A 19650-nucleotide genomic window follows, 5' to 3' on the forward strand; every position below is an offset into this window, starting at 1 on the left:
CAACAGACAGCAACAACTTGTCACTCAGTCAGTGTCGGCGTTTCAAGTGGCAAGACGCGTCTACCTCTTTTTTGCTTATCGCCTACTGTTCTGTTTGTATTTCTTATCGGAAGAACCCTCCAAAATTGACACTTTCTTTTCCAACCAGAACCGGTTGCGACCTTCACATTGGTTCCGATTCTTGACCAGGAAGGAAGATGATCTCCGCCAGAGCGCTGCACTATGTCTTTAAAATTGGAAATCGAGCGGCGAACATTAACTTTTTTCGCGACATTCTTGGAATGAAGGTGGGTAATTAGCTTGGATGACGAATCGTTTTGATCGTGAGTTAGCTAAGGTCGGATGCTGCGCACCTGTTGCTAGTTGATTGATTTTCTAATGTTTTCAATTGCAGGTGCTGCGTCACGAGGAATTCACCCAAGGTTGTGATGCCGCTTGCAATGGGTAAGTCATGCATAAGCTTTGCAAGGTTGAAATTTTCTTACATTGCTCCAGTTGTGGTGTAAGAAATTTTCTCTATAAATTGACAATTTGACAGATTGACAGAAGTACTTACCCTTACAAAAATCAGCTTTCACAATTCCACTAAAAACTTACCTTTGCCATAATAGAAACCACTAACACATCAAACCTCCTAAGAAACCCTCAAGGGGTACCTCGACTATGACGTCCGTAATCGGGAAATGCACTTTCTACCAATCTTCACCCCACAGCCCGTACGACAACCGCTGGAGCAAAACCATGATCGGGTACGGTCCGGAGTCGTCCCACTTCGTGATCGAGCTAACGTACAACTACGGCGTCAAATCGTACGAGCTGGGCAACGACTTTGGCGGCGTCACGATCGCCTCGGCCGAGATCGTCGATCGTGCCACCAGGCACGGCTATCCGGTGGTGGCCGGCGCCGGCCATTCCGTGCTGACCTCCCCGGACGGGTACAAGTTCTTCATCGTGAACGAGGCGACCGGGGAGTCGGATCCGGTGCGGAAGGTCACGCTGAACGTGACGGATCTGGAGCGATCGGTCAAGTACTGGCACGAGACGCTGCAGATGAAGCAGGTGACGAAGGGAGCGGATTGGGCGGAACTTACTTACGGAGGATTCGTGCTGAAGTTGGCCAAGATCGAGGGGGCGCTGGATCGCGCCAAGGCGTACGGACGGATTGCGTTCGCCGTTCCGTTCGAGGTTCAGCCGAAGATCGACGAGATCATTAAGGCTGCGGGAGGGACGATTTTGACGCCGTTGATTTCGCTGGACACGCCGGGGAAGGCCACCGTCAGGGTGATCATTCTGGCCGATCCGGACGGGCACGAGATCTGCTTCGTGGACGAGGAGGGTTTTTCGCAGCTGTCCCAGGTTGATCCGGAGAGCAACGGGCAGCTGGACAAGTACATCCAGAAGGATCCCTTCCAGGACAAGTGATATTTTAAAGATATTTAAAGATGTTAAGTTTTTAAAGAATAATAAATAACACACCTCCTAAAATTCAATCTTAGCCTTAACCTGACAAGCATCCTCATACCACCACGTCCTAATGTCCTCATAGTACCGAGGCTTCCCCCCAGAACCGTGCAACACCCGGCACAGCTCACAAAACGGCAGGTTCCGGACGACCCGGTAGTGCTTCTTCCACCAAAAGTACTTGACGTACTCTTCCGGATTGTCCGCCAAAAACTTCAACCGATTGACCAGCTCTTTCACCGTCTTGAAGTCCTGAACGTTGATGACCGAGTGGGGCGGCACAAACTTGGTGTAGTCCGCCCCGCCAAACACCACCGGAATTACGTAGTTGTCCATGGCGTTGAACAGCTTCTCGGTCACGTAATCCCGGCACAGCGAGTTCTCGAACGCAAAGTAGAACCGGTAGTCGTCGGTCAGCATGCGGGAGCAGCGCGGGGATCCGAGGGGGCATCTGGGGAAGGGTTAATTTTTGAATTCAAAAAAAATTGAAGCAGAAGAAATCCTAAGAAAATTCCAAGAATTGGCAGATTGAACCAAATTCAAAAACTGGCAAATCCAGCTAAAAATTTTGTTGAGTTTTTACATTTTCAAGCTGAAAAGCTGTCAGTTTTGAAAGTCTTTAATTTAGCTTGTTGTCCAGATATTTTTGCTAACAGAAATAAAAACAAATGACAAAAAAATACCACAATGACTGAAAAACAACAAAACTACCAAAAAGGCAAAACTGCCAAAAATAAAAACAAAACAAAAATGACAAAAAAATACAAAAATTACAAAATATGCAAAAAATACAAAAAAAAACTAAATTAGCAAAAATAACCAAAATTTAAAAAAAAAACAAAAACTGAAAAATAAATCAAATTTATAAAAACTGCAATAACACAAAATATACAAAAATAACCAAAATAAAAAAAAAAACAAAAATTTCAAAAATTGAAAAGAATACAAAATTACAAAAATAACTGAATTCGTGCTTGCCATTTCATTAGGGCACATAACTTTTTTAACCAAGGGTGTGTCCCTTTCACACCTTATGTAAACTGTCATTTGAGTGAAAGGGATACACCATTGTTTACAAAAGTTATGTGCCCTTTTGAAATGTTAGGCTCCAATTGGCCCTATGAAATGCCAAGCACGAATTGATAAAATCGATATAATTGACAAAATTTACAAAAATTACAAAAAATTACAAAATATTTCAAAAACAACAAAAATCATAAAAAATTACAACTCTACAAAAATTACAAAAATTGCAAAAAATTACAAAAACTACAAAAACTACAAAAATTACAAAAATTACTAAAAATTACAAAAACTACAAAAATTACAAAACTTACAAAAATTAAAAAAATTAAAAAAAACAATAATAACAAAAAATACAAAAATTACAAAAACTTCTAAAAATTACAAAAAAAAACAAAATTTACCAAATTAACTAGAACAACGGAAATAACTAAAATGAATAACTGAAAATACTAAAATTACTTAAAATTACTAAAATTACTAAAATTATTAAAATTACTAAAATTACTAAAATTACTCGAATTACTAAAATTACTAAAATTACTAAAATTAATAAAATTACTAAAATTACTGAAATTACTAAAATTACTAAAATAAATAAAATTACTAAAATTACTAAAATAACTTAAATAACTAAAATCACTAAAATTACTAAAATTACTAAACTTACTTAAATTACTAAAATTGATAAAATTATTAAAATAACTAAAAATATTAAAATAATAAAAAAAACACAAAAATTACTAAAATTACTAAAATTTCTGAAATTACAAAACTTAAAAAGTTTACTATTATAAGACAAATTTCAAAAATTACAAACTTTACAAAAAATTAAAAAAATACAAAAAGTTACAAAAAGTACAAATATTACAAAAAAAAACATAAAATACAAAAAAACAGAAAATATAAAATTACAAAAAATACAAAAACTTTGCCAAAACGACGAAAATGCGCAAATTCAAAAAAAACTTAATTAAAAAAACGACCAAATAACCAAAATGACGAAAAAGACAAAAATACCGAAAATGACCCAAAATCAAAATTACCAAAATCACCAAAATTACCAAAACGACCGAAATTACTAAAATGACCAAATAACCAAAATGACCTAAACTATGAAATTGAGCAAAATGACCAAAAAGACAAAAGTGACCAAAATTGTCTAAATTGTCATTATTGTCAAAACTGTCAAAATTGTCAAAAATATCAAAATTAATAAATTTGATAAAAATTGTCCAAATTGTCGAAATTGTCAAAATTGTCCAAATTGTCGAAATTGTCAAAATTGTCAAAATTCACAAAATTGACAAAAGTAACAAAATTGTCAATATAAGTAAAATTAGTAAAAAGTGACAAATTTGACAAAATTGTAAAAATTGTCTAAACTTTCAAAATTGTAAAAATTGTAAAAATTGACAAAATTGTCAAAATTGATAAAATTGATAAAATTGACAAAATTGACAAAATTGTCAAAATTGACAAAATTGACAAAATTGACAAAATTGACAAAATTGACAAAATTGACATAATTGACATAATTGACAAAATTGACAAAATTGACAAAATTGACAAAATTGACATAATTGACATAATTGACAAAATTGTCAAAATTGACAAAATTAATAAAAATTGACAAAATTGACAAAAATGACAAAATTGACAAAATTGACAAAATTGACATAATTGACAAAATTGACAAAATTGACAAAATTGACAAAATTGACAAAATTGACAAAATTGGCAAAATTGACAAAATTGTCAAAATTGACAAAATTGTCAAAATTGTCAAAATTGACCAAATTGCCAAAATTGTCAAAATTGTCAAAATAGTCCAAATAGTCCAAATTGTCAAATTTGTCCAAATTGATAAAAATAAAAAAATAAACAACAAAATTTTCAAAATTAACAAAATTGACAAAATTGACAAAATTTACAAAATTTACAAAATTTACAAAATTTACAAAATTTGCAAAATTTACAAAATTTACAAAATTTACAAAATTTACAAAATTTACAAAATTTACAAAATTTACAAAATTTACAAAATTTACAAAATTTACAAAATTTTCTAAATCGACAAAATTGACAAAATTGATAAAAAATAAAATAAAAACTACAATTTTTTTAAAATTGGCAAAATCGACAAAATTGACAAAATTGAAGAAATTGACGAATTTGACAAAATTGACAAAATTGACAAAATCGACAAAATTGACAAAATTGACAAAATAGGCAAAATTGACAAAATTGATAAACTTGTCAAAATTGTCAAAATTCACAAAATTGTCAAATTTGTCCAAATTGTCAAATTTGTCCAAATTGATAAAAATTTAAAAAAAACTACAAAATTTTCAAAATTGACAAAATTGACAAAATTGACAAAATTGACAAAATTGACAAAATTGACAAAATTGACAAAATTGACAAAATTGACATAATTGACAAAATTGACAAAATTGACAAAATAGACAAAATTGACAAAATTGACAAAATTGACAAAATTGACAAAATTGACAAAATTGACAAAATTGGCAAAATTGACAAAATTGTCAAAATTGACAAAATTAACAAAATTGTCAAAATTAGCAAAATTAGTAAAACTGTCAAAATTGTCAAAGATGTCAAAATTAAAAAAATTAAAAATAGAAAAAAAAAATACAAAATAAACAAAATTGACACACGATAAAAACACTTGACTGCTTTGTTGACAAACAATAATCTCACCTCATCGGTCCACAGTTCCCAAAAACGTCCACCTGGACGCTCTTCTGAATCTCCTTAACCAGCTTATCCCTCCCGGAAATGGCCCCACAGTGCGAAACGTACTGCGCCGCCATCTTGGTTTTGTTCCTCACCAACCCGAGCAACGTTTGATTCGCGTAGTTCCGAAACCCGCTCTTCAGCCAAAGCGCCCTCTCCGATGGACCAATCACCGCTCCGTTAATTTCCGCCAGCTGACCGTAGCTCCACGGCACGTCCGAATCCAGCCGGTACGTCATGGTCAGGTTGAAAAAGTCACCGTCCTTCTCGAGCACGTGCGTGGTGTGCGCCGGCGATTCCAAAATGGCCGCCACGTACAGCTGCGATGGCGACCGAAGGGGCGGGATCGGCTGGGGCCATCGCTCGGCGGCGTTAAAGACCAGCGCGTCGAAGGAGTCGATCGAGGGGAGCAGGTCCGGTCGGCTTGTGATGACGCAATCCGTGACGGGACACTTGGTGGAGCGGAAAAAGTCGGGGCCTTTGGTTTTCTTGCTGCGGTCCCAGTTGATGAAGTCGAAGTAGCTGGTGTAGAGAAGGATGTATTTGGTGTTGTTTTGTGACGGGGTTTCCTCTACAATTGGATCGTAGCTGGCGGGTGTTTTATCCGAGTTGGCGTAGTGTCTAACGAAAAGAAACGTCGAGATTCCGGAAGTGAGCAAGATTGCTAGACGACCCCGGTGAATGTTCTTCATCGTAGCAGGCTTCGACGAGAATTGCTTCTGTCACTAATCGCGTTTGATAGCTTGAAATTTGTACTCATTCATTTAAAGCGAATTTCTGAATTTGAAAATTTAAAGCTCAACCGATTTGTCACGATCGGTGTTCCCATTTTACTATCGAAAAAGCTTTTGTCACGATCAAAGCCAAGATAGCACGTTTCACAAAGGTCATTGCAACATGCTTCAGCTTTAAAAAAGTGGTTTTCGGAATGACAGCGGGAAAACGAAATTAATCAAATTTAATTAGAGGGGGCCTTATAAAAAAGGTGAAAAATGTGACAAAACATGACGTGCGTGCGCATCATAGTATCCATGATCCCCCCACGTGATCACCATGGAAACGCGCGGCAGTTTGTTGATTTCGAGTCAACAACTGTCACTCAACAAAAAATCAGGTTTTCTGAACTTGACCAAAACCCACACAAATTTTCGAAGAAAATGGCCAACAAACCGAAACGCCTGCTGGAAAAGTACGACCTCCTGCTGGAACATCTGGACTTTGGCTACATCGGGCGCTGCTCGGACGGCGTCGAACTGGAGCGCATCGTGAAGGTGCTCCGTTCCGGCGAGGAGGGCTTCTTCCCCCAGCTGACGGAGTTTGCCGAGCAGCAGCTGCGGCGGGTTAAACCGGGCAGTAAGCTGTTCCGGCGGGACACTCCGCTGGTGACGAGGGATAGTGTGGCCGGGTCGAGGTGGGAGGAGCACTGCCGGGAGATGGAAAATTGGGAGGAGTCGATGAGGAGCTTGAGGAAGGACATGCTGGAGGGGAGCAGGGTGGTTGTGGACGATGGGGAGGATCTGTTGCCACCGGTGAGGAGTGTTCCGACGGAGAGTTTCGGGGGAAGTTCGGGTAGTTCCGGAGGGAAGCAGAGGATCAAGTCTTGTGATTACGAGAGTTGGAGTCGGTACGATCCGGATACGGAGATTCTCAAGATGGATTTGGAAGAGGAACGGTACAAAGATTTTGTGAAGGAGCAAAATGAGAAGAATTCCAAGAAGGCGATCATTGAGGAACTTCCGCCGGATGGGACCAAGAACCTGACCGAGAGTGAGCGGAAGGTTTTGGCAACTAAGTTTAAAGAGAAGGGAAATGATCACTTCCGGGCTAAAGAGTACGAACTGGCACTGGCAGAGTACGGGAATAGTGTCAAAATGTGGCCGACGGCAGCGGGGTTCAACAATCGGGCCATGGCACGTGAGTTCAGAAATCAAATGTTGATGATACTACAGTGAAACAATTTTAATCAAAATTTCAGATATCAAACTGTTTCACTTCAAAGATGCCATTGCGGACTGTGACGAATGTTTGAAGTTTGAACCAGAGAATATCAAGGCACTTCTCAGAAAGGGACAGGCCTTATGTTCTGATGACAAGCGGCGGGAGGTTAGTATAATTTCTGAGCTTATTCTTCCGAACTTTTTTTTATTGCAAATAATATTGCAAAGTTTAAAGAAAAACGCTGCATCTTAGAAAGTTTTCTGTTTGGCAGAAGGTAAATGAGCCAAACAATCTGTCGAATTTGAAAATTGATTTAAGCCGCATAGAAGTTATTTAATGGCCGACGTCCAGGTTCATTTTGAAGGAGGCATTGTACTATGGCAAAAAAAACAAACAAACTCGCAATTTTTTGTGCTTTGCAAACTAATCTCGCAAACTTGTTTGCGGCAAACTGCCAAACTGTTACAAAATTTGTGTGTTTGTCATAGTCTAATATGTCCTTAACACTTTCAGTTGAAATTCATTCAAAAAATCACGTTGTTTGATACCTCAAATGTTGCGAATCATGAACGTATGAGATGTTTTTTAAATGTGAAATTTTTGAAATTTTTGAAATTTTTGAAATTTTTGAAATTTTTGAAATTTTTGAAATTTTTGACATTTTGAGTTTTTTTTTTAAATTTTGGAAATAATTATAATCACCACGATGAATATTTCTGGGGAACGGTAGGTACATTCTGGGGAATGGTTTTCTGGGGAATAATACATTCTGGGGAATGGTTTTCTGGGGAACGGTTCATTCTGGGGAATTGATTTCTGGGGAATGGTATTCGGTGGAATGGTTTACTGGGGAACGTGACACAATCCAAATTCTAAGATAAAGTACACAGCAGAAAAAAAAACCATGGTAATATTACATTTGGAAAGGGGTACATTTTTTATGTCAGAAAAAATGTGTAATTTTACCTCTAAAAATGTGTAATTTTACGACTATTCTGGTGGAATGTCGCATTTTCAGTCTGAATTCAGGTAAAATTACATCATAAAAGAGGTTATATTCAACCTTCTAAAATTACACCTTCCAAATTTACACTTTTTTTTGCTGTGTAATTTACTGAAAATGTATGCAAAAGTATGCTTTGTTTGACACAAATGTCTCGCAAAATACAGAAATTTTAGTATTACAAAAAATATCGGTACAGTCCAGGTCCAAACTCGGTTATCCATAAAAGGCCTTGAACAAAGTTCACTTAGGATAATAAAATCTTTGGCTAACCTAATCATGAAAAACAATTTTTTGTTATTATCTTATTTTTTTATTGCCGAGCACGTACTCTAAAATGATGTAGAATTTTTAAATCCAAAATGACGGTGATATAATACTGAAAAAATGCATTTAGTAATGTGATAAGGAATCAACTATTAAAATTTCACTAGCATATGTTGTTGTAAAAATTTGCATGACCCAATGACACCCCTGATAACGGTATCCACAGTCTAATACAAACCTTCGTGCAATCGAGTCTATTTAATATATTACACTTTAGAACTTAAATGTGTGAGTGTTGTGTATTTTATGAAAATTTTCAGTAGTTTAGAGTCGATTGTGAGCAGTGGGGCTGCGCGCTTGCCTTGCTGGTTTAATCGTGTTTTGAGCGTCATTTTTGTTAAGTAATTGGTGTTTTTTTGATTTTCAAAGCCCTTCCTATATCATCGTTGATCGAAAGGCACGGCGTCGTATAAATTGAGCATTCATATTTCGATTTTTTTCGGTGAAAAATTCCTTTCTATATCATCGTTGATCGAAAGGCACGCTGACGGTTTTAGTCGTCGCGGTAATCGTGGTTTAAAATTACATTTATATAGTTTTGAATTATTGTGTGCTAATTAGAAAGACCTTCGCATAGCATTGTAGCTCGGAGGGCATCTAAAATCATGTACCTTATCCTACTAAACCAAAAAAAAAAAATCAAACAAATTTAGCGTCGCTTTATGTTCTTAATGTATATTATGAAAATTTAATGTTTCAAAAAATACGACATTTTATGAATTTTTTAGTAATTCACATAGAAAAATCTAATGTAGAGACAACCTACAGAAAGGAAAAGGAATTGGTATTTACAAAAATAAAATATTTGGTGAACATTTCAGCTAATTATAAAAATGCTACTTCGTTATTGACCAGAACCTCCAAAAATTGCTCCGTGGACCATAGATGAAAAGTAGGAACCAATCATCACCTACTCGCAACTTTCAAAGGTCCCTATTATGCTGATCAATACCGACGCCGGCCACGACCAGTGGTAAGACACGGGGAAGTGGATGGGAATGTTAGTCCAATACTTTAGTGATGGGACCGCTAAATCGGCTGCGTCTCCGGTAAAGTATCATATGAGTTTTGAGGGTTAGTAAGATGGGTATGAGGTTAGGATTCACTTTAAAAATCTTAGGCAGCCGGCTGCGAAAGATATAAAATTAATTATTTAAAAATGTTTTTAATCGAACGCGTGCCAACTGAGCAGTAGTGCTATGGGATGGACTTATCAGTATATTCTTACTGTTTAGATGACGCGAGCAAATTCCAAAAATAGTAAATAAAAGACACTTTACGCTTCATAAAATGGATAGTTTGATGAGTTAATACTAAAACTGCCAGTTGGAATATTAAATTATTACGATCAACGAATTTGAACGCAAAGAAAACAGGGCACCGCGTAAACGTTTGTGATGAAATTAAAACAGTAACTTAAACGAACTAAACCGGCGGCGTGCCTTCCGATCAACGATGATTAAAGAAGGACTTATGAAAAATAAAGTATCAAATAAAAGGCTCCGAAAAACACGATGCAGAGTAACCGCGAGGTCCCGCTACTCCCAATCGAATCTCAACAGCGATACAACGAAAATATAAGAGATGGAAATGCAAAAACGAGCTTGGGCGTGCAAAGCACAGTAGTGGTCTATCCTAAATGGCAGCAGGTCTAACTTTTTCATCGTGAAAATTTAACACATTATTTGAAAAATTTATGCAAAATTTACCCGATGCCGTGCCTTCTAATCAACGGTGATATAGGAAGTGCGTTTAAAATCACAAAACAATTGATGTTATCTTAATTAAAGCACCAAAAACACCAATCATTGAAAAAAATGACGCTCGAAACACGAATAATCCTGCAAGGCGTGCGCGCTGCCCCACCGTCCACAATCGACTCATTAGTAAAAATTGGAGAATTTTACTCTGAAAACTCTAATACCTGGAATTTGACCAATTAAGAAATTTTTTGAAAAATGAGGTACTTTGGGAACTAATGCGTTTTTTTTTTTCAACATCAGGACAGATGCATAAAATTTGGCATTTATAACATTTTTTAAAAACCCATCAATTTTCTGCCATATTCAACTCTTCACCTCATAATTATTCTGCCAGTTAACCCACCGGCAGTCGCGTACGGGTACTCACTTTGCAAGGACGAATTGTAAGACACGCCAAAACACGCGGTATTAAATATGTCATTTAATTTTTCTACTGATCAACTTTCTGCCATTTAATTTTTCTGCTCTTTAGTTTTTCTGCCTTTCGATTTTTGGACCTTTTTGCCTTTCTTACTAGAGAAAGGTATTGGTTTTACTTTATGGCTGGACATCATTTTCATCTTCGTAAATATGACGATTCTGCATGACTTTTATTTTCTGCCGAGTGACCAATGCCTTCGACCTGTAAAGAAACCACTTTTAAGACCCGCAATCCCCTTTTCAGGCTTACCAAATCTACTCCCAGGTGCTTCTCCTGGACCCGTCCAACAAACTCGCTCTGAACGCCATCGCCGATCTGCGCCGCCAGCTGCCGGACCTTCCCCCGCCAAACTCGTTCCAGCTGCCGATCGAGGAGGTTGGCGGTTGTTGCAGCTCGGACGACTTTGCCGACCTCATCAAGCCGAAAAAGCTGGTCAAGGACAAACTTCCGGACGCGGTCAAGGCGCTCCAGACGGAGACGGCGCGGATCGTGAGGAACTCGTCGAAACAGGACCAGCAGGGCAGTTCGAAGAAGGTTCTGATTGAGGAACTTTGAAGGGGGTCAATTTTGTTTGAGTTAATTATAATCAGCAGACACAGTATAATGTATAAAATTATGATAACGGGGATGCTAAATAGTTACACATTTGACGCAGCATATATAAATTGGGTTTCTTTTTCTGGAATGACTTCCCGCCCCCCCATCATTCCTCGTGGGGCAGATTCCGGTTGTAGATGAGTGCCATCTCGCCGTCGGTTCCGCGCCGCCCGAGCGTGGCCAGCACGTAGATGATGCACACGAAGCCGATGCAGCCGCTCAGCACGAGGAACCAGGTGCGGCGCCAGGGCGGTTTCGACGAGGGCGCGTAGAAGCGGCGCGACCAGCGCGAGAAGATTTCCTGCGGGGTGCGGCGCTTGTACTTGTTGTCGTCGCGGTCGGAACCGCCGATGGGGGACTCGCGGGCCAGCAGTGGCCGCCGGCTGCTTGCTGTAAGGAGGAGGTTCAGTCTTGGTTTTGAGGAGTTTGACGACGCGTGGATTACCTTGAAAGTCTAGCGCCGAGGACGCGGCCGCGCCGCCTCCGTAACTGTCCATGTTGACGATCGAGTGGGGGCTCTCGGGTCGGCTGTTGTTGGTCGAGTTGTTCGTAGCGCTGCTGGCGCTCGCGGCCAGCAGCGTCGATCGGCTCTGGGCCATGCTGTTGGCGAAGATGTTACCGTTGTTGTGAACTCCGGCGCTGGAGCTGGTCGTCGTGGTCGCCGTTGAGAAGCCGGAATAGTCCTGTTTGTCCTCGAGTAACTGGAAGAATAACCATTTTTAGACTTTCTCAAGTTCAGAATCGACGAAAACGCCTTACCAACGGAAGTTCCAGCACGTTCCGTGCCCAGTTGGCCTGCCCGAGGCGCGTCCGCAGCACGTCGGCCACGGGCGAAACCAGATTCGCCGGCGGAAAGATCGGATCGTTGCAGCAGGGGCAGGTGTGCCCACCGGGGGCCGTATTCGCCGGCAGCGACTGCTGCCTCGCCGCTAGACACTTCCAGTGAAAGACATCTGAAGAAAATAACCGAAAACTAAGAAATGGTTCCCCCGAAGTAGATCCGAAACTTACGGTAGCAAATCAACCGGACGCAGTCCTCGTCGTCCAGCAGGCTCCCGCAAAGGGTGCACGACGAGTCAAAGTCACTGTCCTTGAGCCACTGAATGTAGGACTGAACGGTGCACTGGAAAGATGACCACACAAAAAAATCAATCCGGAATTCCTCCCCGAAAAAAACTAATTTATCTACCTTTGCGTGATTCACGACCATGCAGTTCTCGCACACGTTGACCCGGTGCTCGAAGCAGAACTGGGTCGTCACCTGGCGCTTGGGACACTTGCACAGACCCATTTCGGCAACTTGGTTTTGGCCGGAACAAAGTTTCCTAAAATTTAGCAACAGCAAAACATTCGCCACGTCCGATCGAAAAATAATCCAATTTGACAGATGACTAAACCCATAAAATACCCCATCAAGTTTAGCCGTGCACTACTGCGACTCGCGATGCCAGCTCCATCTAGATGTCGCCTCGGAATGTGAGACTGTGTGAGTGAGAATAAAGTTGGGTGAAAAAGACCAGCTTTATTCTCACGCACACCGCTAACTTTTTGTGGTGGGAGAACGGGCTGTGAGGTGAGTGCTGGTTAGGTGGTTTGCGTCTTGGGAGAGGTGAATTTTTGGGTGTTGCCTACACTGCGGAGTAATTTTAGGTTAATCCAGAGCTGATGTGACTGCATTAAATTTTGTATTGCTTTTCAACTGCCGACTTCACTTCCCTAGTTTCGGTGGAATTTTCACATGCTCTTCAAGTACTTAATTTAAATGCATCTTTGAGTCTTACGATAAGTTTTGTAAATTTAAACAAACAACATATATTTTTATTACAGAATCAAATTTTTCAACACGCTTTAAATTGGAGTCATGGGGGCTTAGTGGTCTAAAATAGACGATTTATTTTGCGTTCTCCATCTTCTTTTGCCTTAGCGAAACTTGTTGATTTTTCCAATAGCATTCAGCACGTTAAGAAAGCAGAATAGATTGAACCTGATCTCCAGCAAACTTCCCGAGTTTTGGTGCTGCGTTAAAATCCTATGTTATACAGAAAAGACGTTTTAATCTAACACAAAAATGTGCGTTGGCATTCAACGTACCGAAATATCCGAGAAAGTCGGATTCGGAAGGAAACATGCTGTTTGTTTGCTGGTAGAAATAGAAGTGAACGAGTTCCGCGCATTATTCATTTCCCTTGATTTACATGTTTAATAGTTAAAGTGAATAACACGATAGGATAGCTATATCATGTGGCTACATCACGTACTTGAAGTTCACGTCTGTGTTTGGGAAATGCGTTTTAGGAGGGATAGTTCTAAGATATTCGAGAAACTAGGAGTTCATGTCAACACTACCCTCCCCCCCCCCCCCCATCCATTCCTACCCCTTATAATTAGTTCACGAAATCAAAAGGGGAAAAAAACTTGATAATTTCAATGCAAATATAAGTCTAATTAACAGAAAATAATCTGAAATGCAATTTTCTGCATTGCATTGGGCTTAATGAAAAATATTTTGATTTTTTTTTTAAATGAAGTTCCAATGTATAGCAATCCTCAATACTTAGATATTTTGGAAACTTATGATTGCAAAACAACTCGACAGGTGCATAATGCATTTTAAAACTCTTTTTTTATTCAAGTGTGGACTGTAATTTTAATTTAAAAACCTTTTATTTTTTTTTCGAAAAGATATTTAGCATAAAGAATATATCGAAATAAACAAATGAATTGCAGAAAAATCTAAACATTTTCAAGTGTCACTTTGAAGCCTCTTTTCAACTTTAGATATTTCGTTTTAGATTGGTTCGATTTTTCATAATTATTATAGAAACATTCTAATCATACAATTACTGTTTCTAATTCTTCAAAAAATTAGGCATATTTTTGAAATTTTTAAATATATTTTTATTTAAGTGAATTGAAATTAAATAAAAATACTTTTAAAATATCAAACTTAACACATTTTGTGCATAAGAAATAGTAATTTTATTACTAGAATGTTTCTGTGTTTTTTTAATTTTTTGAATCATCAATTAATCAATTTATATTTTTAATTCTTTGGTACTTCAATTTGCAAAAATTTAAAAATTTATTAACCTATTTATTTTTATACATTTTAAATTCAGTCCAATAGTCCATTTTAGATTATCCGAAGTATTTTAAAGGACATGGGATACCAGAATCAGGAACAAAAAAAAATCTTATACAATTAACATTAAATTCGAGTTCTGCTATCAAATTTAAGTCAAATTTAATTGGTTGATTGCCTATCAAAATACCAAATACATTTTCTCAATATTTCACCACCGCCGTTTTGCCCGTCAATTTGAATCTAAAAATTTTGAAACACTTAATCGGACCTTCGGATAATCGATTCAGGACTTTAATTATAAATTCTCACAATCTTAAAATTCTTAAAATTCTTAAAATTCTTAAAATTCTTAAAATTCTTAAAATTCTTAAAATTTATAAAATTCTTAAAATTCTAAAAATTCTTAAAATTCTTAAAATTCTTAAAATTCTTAAAATTCTTAAAATTCTAAAAATTCTTAAAATTCTTAATTGAGCAATTCCATTCAAATAGGGAATCGGTTGTACCCGACCCTCTCCGATTTCAATGAAACTTTGTAGACATGTTATCCTAGGCATATATAAGCCATTTTTGTGTATATGGAGCCAGTTACACTCGATAATGACATTTGAGAAGGACGTAAGTGTTTTAAATATTTTTGTATTTCGTAATTTAAATATGGCTATATCTCGAAGCCGTTGCATCGTATCAAAAAGTGGTCAATGCAAACTTGTAGGAAATTTGACGGGCTTTCCGAAAAAATAAACTGAAAGAAAAAAACACTCCACTTTTATGAGATTTTTTGATTTTAAAGTTTAAAAGTCAAATTTGAAGGTGAGTCCACGATTTTTTTTTTCGTTCAAAATTTTTGTGAAAATTGCCTAAGATGTTACAAAAAGACTCACGAAAAATGCAGAATGGCTTATATCTGTAAGCCCATACATCCAATTGAAATGTGGTCAAAGACAAACTTATGGGAAATTGGACGAGTTTTCTGGTAAAAATATTTTCGAGACTGAAAAATCAAGTCTGTCATATAGAAATTGCCAAAAACCATCAAAAAACCTATTTATCCAACATTTTTATTATTAAAACCGCTGTAACTTCACAAGGATTGGACTTAGGACAATGGTTGATATGGAGATCTTTATGTAAAATTGTCTGGAGAATCGACTCTCGTGTTCGGTTTTTGAAAATTTTGACGTTTAGAGCACTTTTCAAAAAAACAGTTTTAGTAAATGATTTTTGAATTTTTTAGGGGAGTTGCTCCATCCTGCATTTTTCGTGAGTCTTTTTGTAACATCTTAGGCTATTTTCACAAAAATTTTGAACGAAAAAAAAATCGTGGACTCACCTTCAAATTTGACTTTTAAACTTTAAAATCAAAAAATCTCATAAAGTGGAGTGTTTTTTTCTTTCAGTTTATTTTTTCGGAAAGCCCGTCAAATTTCCTACAAGTTTGCATTGACCACTTTTTGATACGATGCAACGGCTTCGAGATATAGCCATATTTAAATTACGAAATACAAAAATATTTAAAACACTTACGTCCTTCTCAAATGTCATTATCGAAGGAAACTGGCTCCATATACACAAAAATGGCTTATATATGCCTAGGATAACATGTCTACAAAGTTTCATTGAAATCGGAGAGGGTCGGGTACAACCGATTCCCTATTTGAATGGAATTGCTCTATTCTTAAATATTCTTGAATCATCTTAAATATTCTTAAATATTTTTAATTTTTTAAAATATTCTTGAATATTCTTAAATTTAAAAAAAGATTGTTTTATTAATTCTTAAAATTTGAATCTTTTTTAAATTCTTGAAATTTTTAAATTTCCTGAAAAATTTCAAAATTTTAACATTTTTATTGCTTTGTAAATTCTTAAAATTTTTGAAATGTTGAAAATTCTTAAAACTTTTTAACTTTTTTAAAAATTTATCAATTTTTAGGAAAGTTCAATGCTGAAATTTTTAATGATTTTATAATAGTAGTTTATGCAACAAGTTGCAAAAAGAGGATTTTTTCAGCACGAGTCGGACATTTATCCAACGAGGTTCACCGAGTTGGATAAATACGACGAGTGCTGAAAAAATCAAGTTTTGCAACGAGTTCCATACAACATTTTTTGCAATTTCGAAAAACACCCATTGAGTGAAATTTTAAGTCGAATATTCATGTATTTTGTCAATAAATCGTTTAAATCAAAAAAATGTTGAAAAGTGTTACTTTTCGAAACAAGTGCTGAAAAGTTCAACTTTTCAGCACCCATTTGAGTGCTGAAAAGTAGAACTTTTCAGCATTTATTTTGAAAAGTGTTGCTATTCGATTCTGTTATTTTTGGTACAGAAAAGTAGGCTTTTTCGTCGTTCAAGAATGACAGGAAAAGTAAGTAGTTTCACGACGGAATTGCAAAAATATTTTTTTATAATTCCTTAAATTTCAAATTGAAACAAAGACAGTGAAACAAATTCCGTTTCATTTTAAGATATCGTTTATTGAAACACTTTATTGACAATTTCTAAATATTTTTCTCTAACGTTTAGCTTTCTTTAGCTCCGCCGACGTCGACCTAATACACTTTGTAACTCTTCAACAAGGCAGCTTGACTCAAAGGCCTCCACTTCTTCATCACTCTTTTTGCGAATTCTCAATCTACTGAAAGCTATTTTTTTAATTTCACATTTTAAAGACACTTGCGCGATGCTTGGCGGGCAGTTTTTTCTTCGCTTCTTAATTTCCTCTTCCTTGACACAAAATCCTAATTACGAGCTAGAATCGATTGACTCGATTTAAAATATATGGCAAATATGGTTCTTCCCTTACGATGCTAACTTCTTTGAGAAACACTTACCATTCTAACAGACTATTTCTCGTGGTAAAAATTCCGGGCACGCTGAGTGGAACGCACACACTCAGTTAAATTATTACGCTCGCTTGATGAAATAAAAGTTTCGTTTTGTTTAAATAAATACTGATAAATGGACCTAATTCGAACGGGTTTGCGCCTTTTTTAATCGCACGCGCACGCAAAATTACGTTGCGGGGGCGTTCTTTACCTACGTAACACAAATGTCATCACGTAATTGAAGAACGCTCCCTTGGTGGTACTTTTTTGGGTTCAACTAAATTTCTACATAAAACACAGCCAGAAAATCCGTTGTTTTGCGATTTTCAACCTCGAAATAATTGTCCGAAAGCGCGCCAAAATAAATTCTATTTTCTTTTTTGCTGCCTGCGAGGCTGGATTCGTTTGTTTTAAGGAAAGTCCCCTTTCTAAATTATCATTAATAGTGGGTTCATTAGTTAAAAGTAGTATTTACAGCATTTTACTCGATATTTTTTTTAACTATAACTTTTTGACTGGGAGTTTTTCTGCTTTCCGAAAGCGGCTTTTACATGTTCATGTGCAAATCCCGAATCAGCTGGTTGAGGAACTCCTCCAGCTTGTAGTACGATCGTGACCGCCAGTGGATGTTGTTGAGGATTTGCTCCTCGGCCAGGTGGATCGCCTTCTCGATCGTGCCGAGGCCGTGCTTGTGGGCCTTGCGCGCGAACCGGTCGAACTGTTCCTTGTGGTGCTTCTGGTTCATGAGCGACGTGACGGAGTCGATCATCTTGGAGAGGGTGGAGAAGCCATCGCCGAAGCTGGAAGGGGAGGGGAATGAAAAAAATAAAATTTATTCGCTAAAAATATCAAATTCCAAAAATCTTAAATTTCTTACGATTTTTCAAATATGTCAATATTTTCAAAATTCCTAAATATTCTTAAATATTCATAAATATTTATAAATATTCATAAATATTCTTAAATATTCTTAAATATTCTTAAATATTTTTAAATATTTTTAAATATTCTTAAATATTCTTAAAAAATTCTTGAATATTCTAAAATATTCTCAAATATTCTTAAATATTCTTAAATATTCATAAATATTCTTAAATATTCTTAAATATTCTTAAATATTCTTAAATATTTTTAAATATTCATGAATATTCTAAAATATTCTTAAATATTCTGAAATATTCTTAAATATTCTTAAATATTCATGAATATTCTTAAACATTCTTAAATATTCTCAAAAATTCTTAAATATTCTTAAAAAATTTTAATATTCTTAAATATTCTTAAAAATTCTTGAATATTCTTAAATATTCTTAAATATTCTAAAATATTCTTAAATATTCTAAAATATTCATTAATATTCTAAAATATTCTAAAATATTCTTAAATATTCTTAAATATTCTTAAATATTCTTAAATATTTTAAAATAATTAAATTCTTAAATATTCATAAAGTATTTCATTTTCTTAACATTTTTAAAATTCTTAGAATTCTTATTAATTGTTATGACTTGAAAAATTAAAAAATATTAAATAGAAAAAAAGACTATTCCCTCAAAAATCATTAGAAGAACTAGAAAAATGTAAATAGGTTGGAAGCTCGAAAACTTTAAAAAATAAATGGCAATTATAACAATATATTTAAATATTTATAAAAATCTTGAAATAATTGAAAATTTTGGAAGCAAAATGTCAAACTTATACAAATGGAAAACAAAATGAAGCTAAAAATCTTAAGCATTTAGAAACTTATGAAAAAAAATTACAACACATAAAGAAAATCTTTGGAAACTCAAAAAACATGAAAATTATCAAAAGAACTTAAAAAACCGAAAATCTTAAACATGAAATTTTGGCAAATTTTATAAACTTGAAAACTTATTCAAAACATAAGAATTCAAGCAAGAATTCCATGATATTCAATCATTATTAATTATCTTCAAAATGTAAGGTCACCAAAATTTATAAAATCAAGGAAAAAAATATTAAAATGAAAAAAAAAACTACGTCAATTATAAAAATCTTGAATATTTTCAAAACCTTGGATTATTTTAAAGGTAAAAAATTAAAAAATATCTTTCAAAAATAAAATTTCTGCATAAAATCAGGTCTATCTTCAAAAAACATGAAAATCTTTAAAATCAGAAAAACTATGAATATCTTAAAATTCGTCAAATGAGTAAAATCTCTAAAAAATCTCTAAAATTCATGAAAATCTTCAAAATATTTAAAATAGTTACTTGAAAATCTTCTAACAATCATAAAAATCATGAAAAGTTAAAAATCTCACAAATGTTAAGTTCTAAAAAATCTAAAAAATCTTTAAAATCTCAATATTTTTATTTTTTAATTTCTCACAAATGTAGAAAAACTGTGTTTTAAAATTTATGAAAACCTTGAAAATTATAAAAAATGATATTTTTGAAAATCTTCAACTTTTTTA

The 19650-nt window shown here is 35.6% G+C and overlaps 5 protein-coding genes across 8 annotated transcripts in view; 2 read left to right on the forward strand and 3 right to left on the reverse strand.

The window, feature by feature from the left end:
* The first annotated feature begins 23 nt into the window (after positions 1-23).
* Positions 24-1490, forward strand: LOC120432232 (glyoxalase domain-containing protein 4). The gene is made up of 3 exons (XM_039597408.1): positions 24-287; positions 395-444; positions 714-1490. Exons 1-3 carry the CDS (start codon positions 198-200, stop codon positions 1420-1422), a joined length of 849 nt encoding a protein of 282 aa, XP_039453342.1. The 5' UTR covers positions 24-197; the 3' UTR covers positions 1423-1490.
* LOC120432229 (alpha-(1,3)-fucosyltransferase C-like) lies at positions 1243-6188 on the reverse strand. Its single transcript, XM_039597406.2, has 2 exons — positions 5209-6188; positions 1243-1912 (listed from the first exon to the last, which is right to left on the reverse strand). Exons 1-2 carry the CDS (start codon positions 5934-5936, stop codon positions 1480-1482), a joined length of 1161 nt encoding a protein of 386 aa, XP_039453340.1. The 5' UTR covers positions 5937-6188; the 3' UTR covers positions 1243-1479.
* Positions 6189-6306: 118 nt separating this feature from the next.
* On the forward strand, positions 6307-11355 carry LOC120432228 (sperm-associated antigen 1). 2 transcript variants are annotated; one of them, XM_039597405.2, is made up of 4 exons: positions 6307-7158; positions 7220-7347; positions 10940-11019; positions 11053-11355. In XM_039597405.2, the coding sequence occupies exons 1-4, from the start codon at positions 6402-6404 to the stop codon at positions 11249-11251; spliced, it is 1164 nt and encodes a 387-aa protein (XP_039453339.1). In that variant the 5' UTR covers positions 6307-6401; the 3' UTR covers positions 11252-11355. The 2 variants fall into 2 exon arrangements, with proteins under 2 accessions (XP_039453339.1, XP_039453338.1); XM_039597404.2 differs by having other exon boundaries at positions 6315-7158; positions 10940-11355.
* LOC120432230 (zinc finger protein-like 1 homolog) lies at positions 11258-12676 on the reverse strand. Its single transcript, XM_039597407.2, has 5 exons — positions 12483-12676; positions 12305-12416; positions 12053-12246; positions 11739-11994; positions 11258-11683 (listed from the first exon to the last, which is right to left on the reverse strand). The coding sequence occupies exons 1-5, from the start codon at positions 12582-12584 to the stop codon at positions 11400-11402; spliced, it is 948 nt and encodes a 315-aa protein (XP_039453341.1). The 5' UTR covers positions 12585-12676; the 3' UTR covers positions 11258-11399.
* A 4162-nt stretch (positions 12677-16838) lies between these two features.
* The window catches only part of LOC120432217 (aminopeptidase N), a 72490-nt gene continuing 69678 nt past the window's right edge, over positions 16839-19650 (reverse strand). For all 3 annotated transcript variants that reach the window (XM_039597382.2, XM_039597384.2, XM_039597383.2), the window contains one exon: positions 16839-18010. In XM_039597382.2, coding sequence (XP_039453316.1) covers positions 17758-18010 — 253 coding nt within the window. In that variant the 3' untranslated portion in view covers positions 16839-17757. The remainder of the gene's footprint in view (positions 18011-19650) is intronic.

The sequence above is a fragment of the Culex pipiens genome, chromosome 1 (genome assembly GCF_016801865.2).
Source record: "Culex pipiens pallens isolate TS chromosome 1, TS_CPP_V2, whole genome shotgun sequence".
Classification (NCBI taxonomy): Eukaryota; Metazoa; Arthropoda; class Insecta; order Diptera; family Culicidae; genus Culex; species Culex pipiens.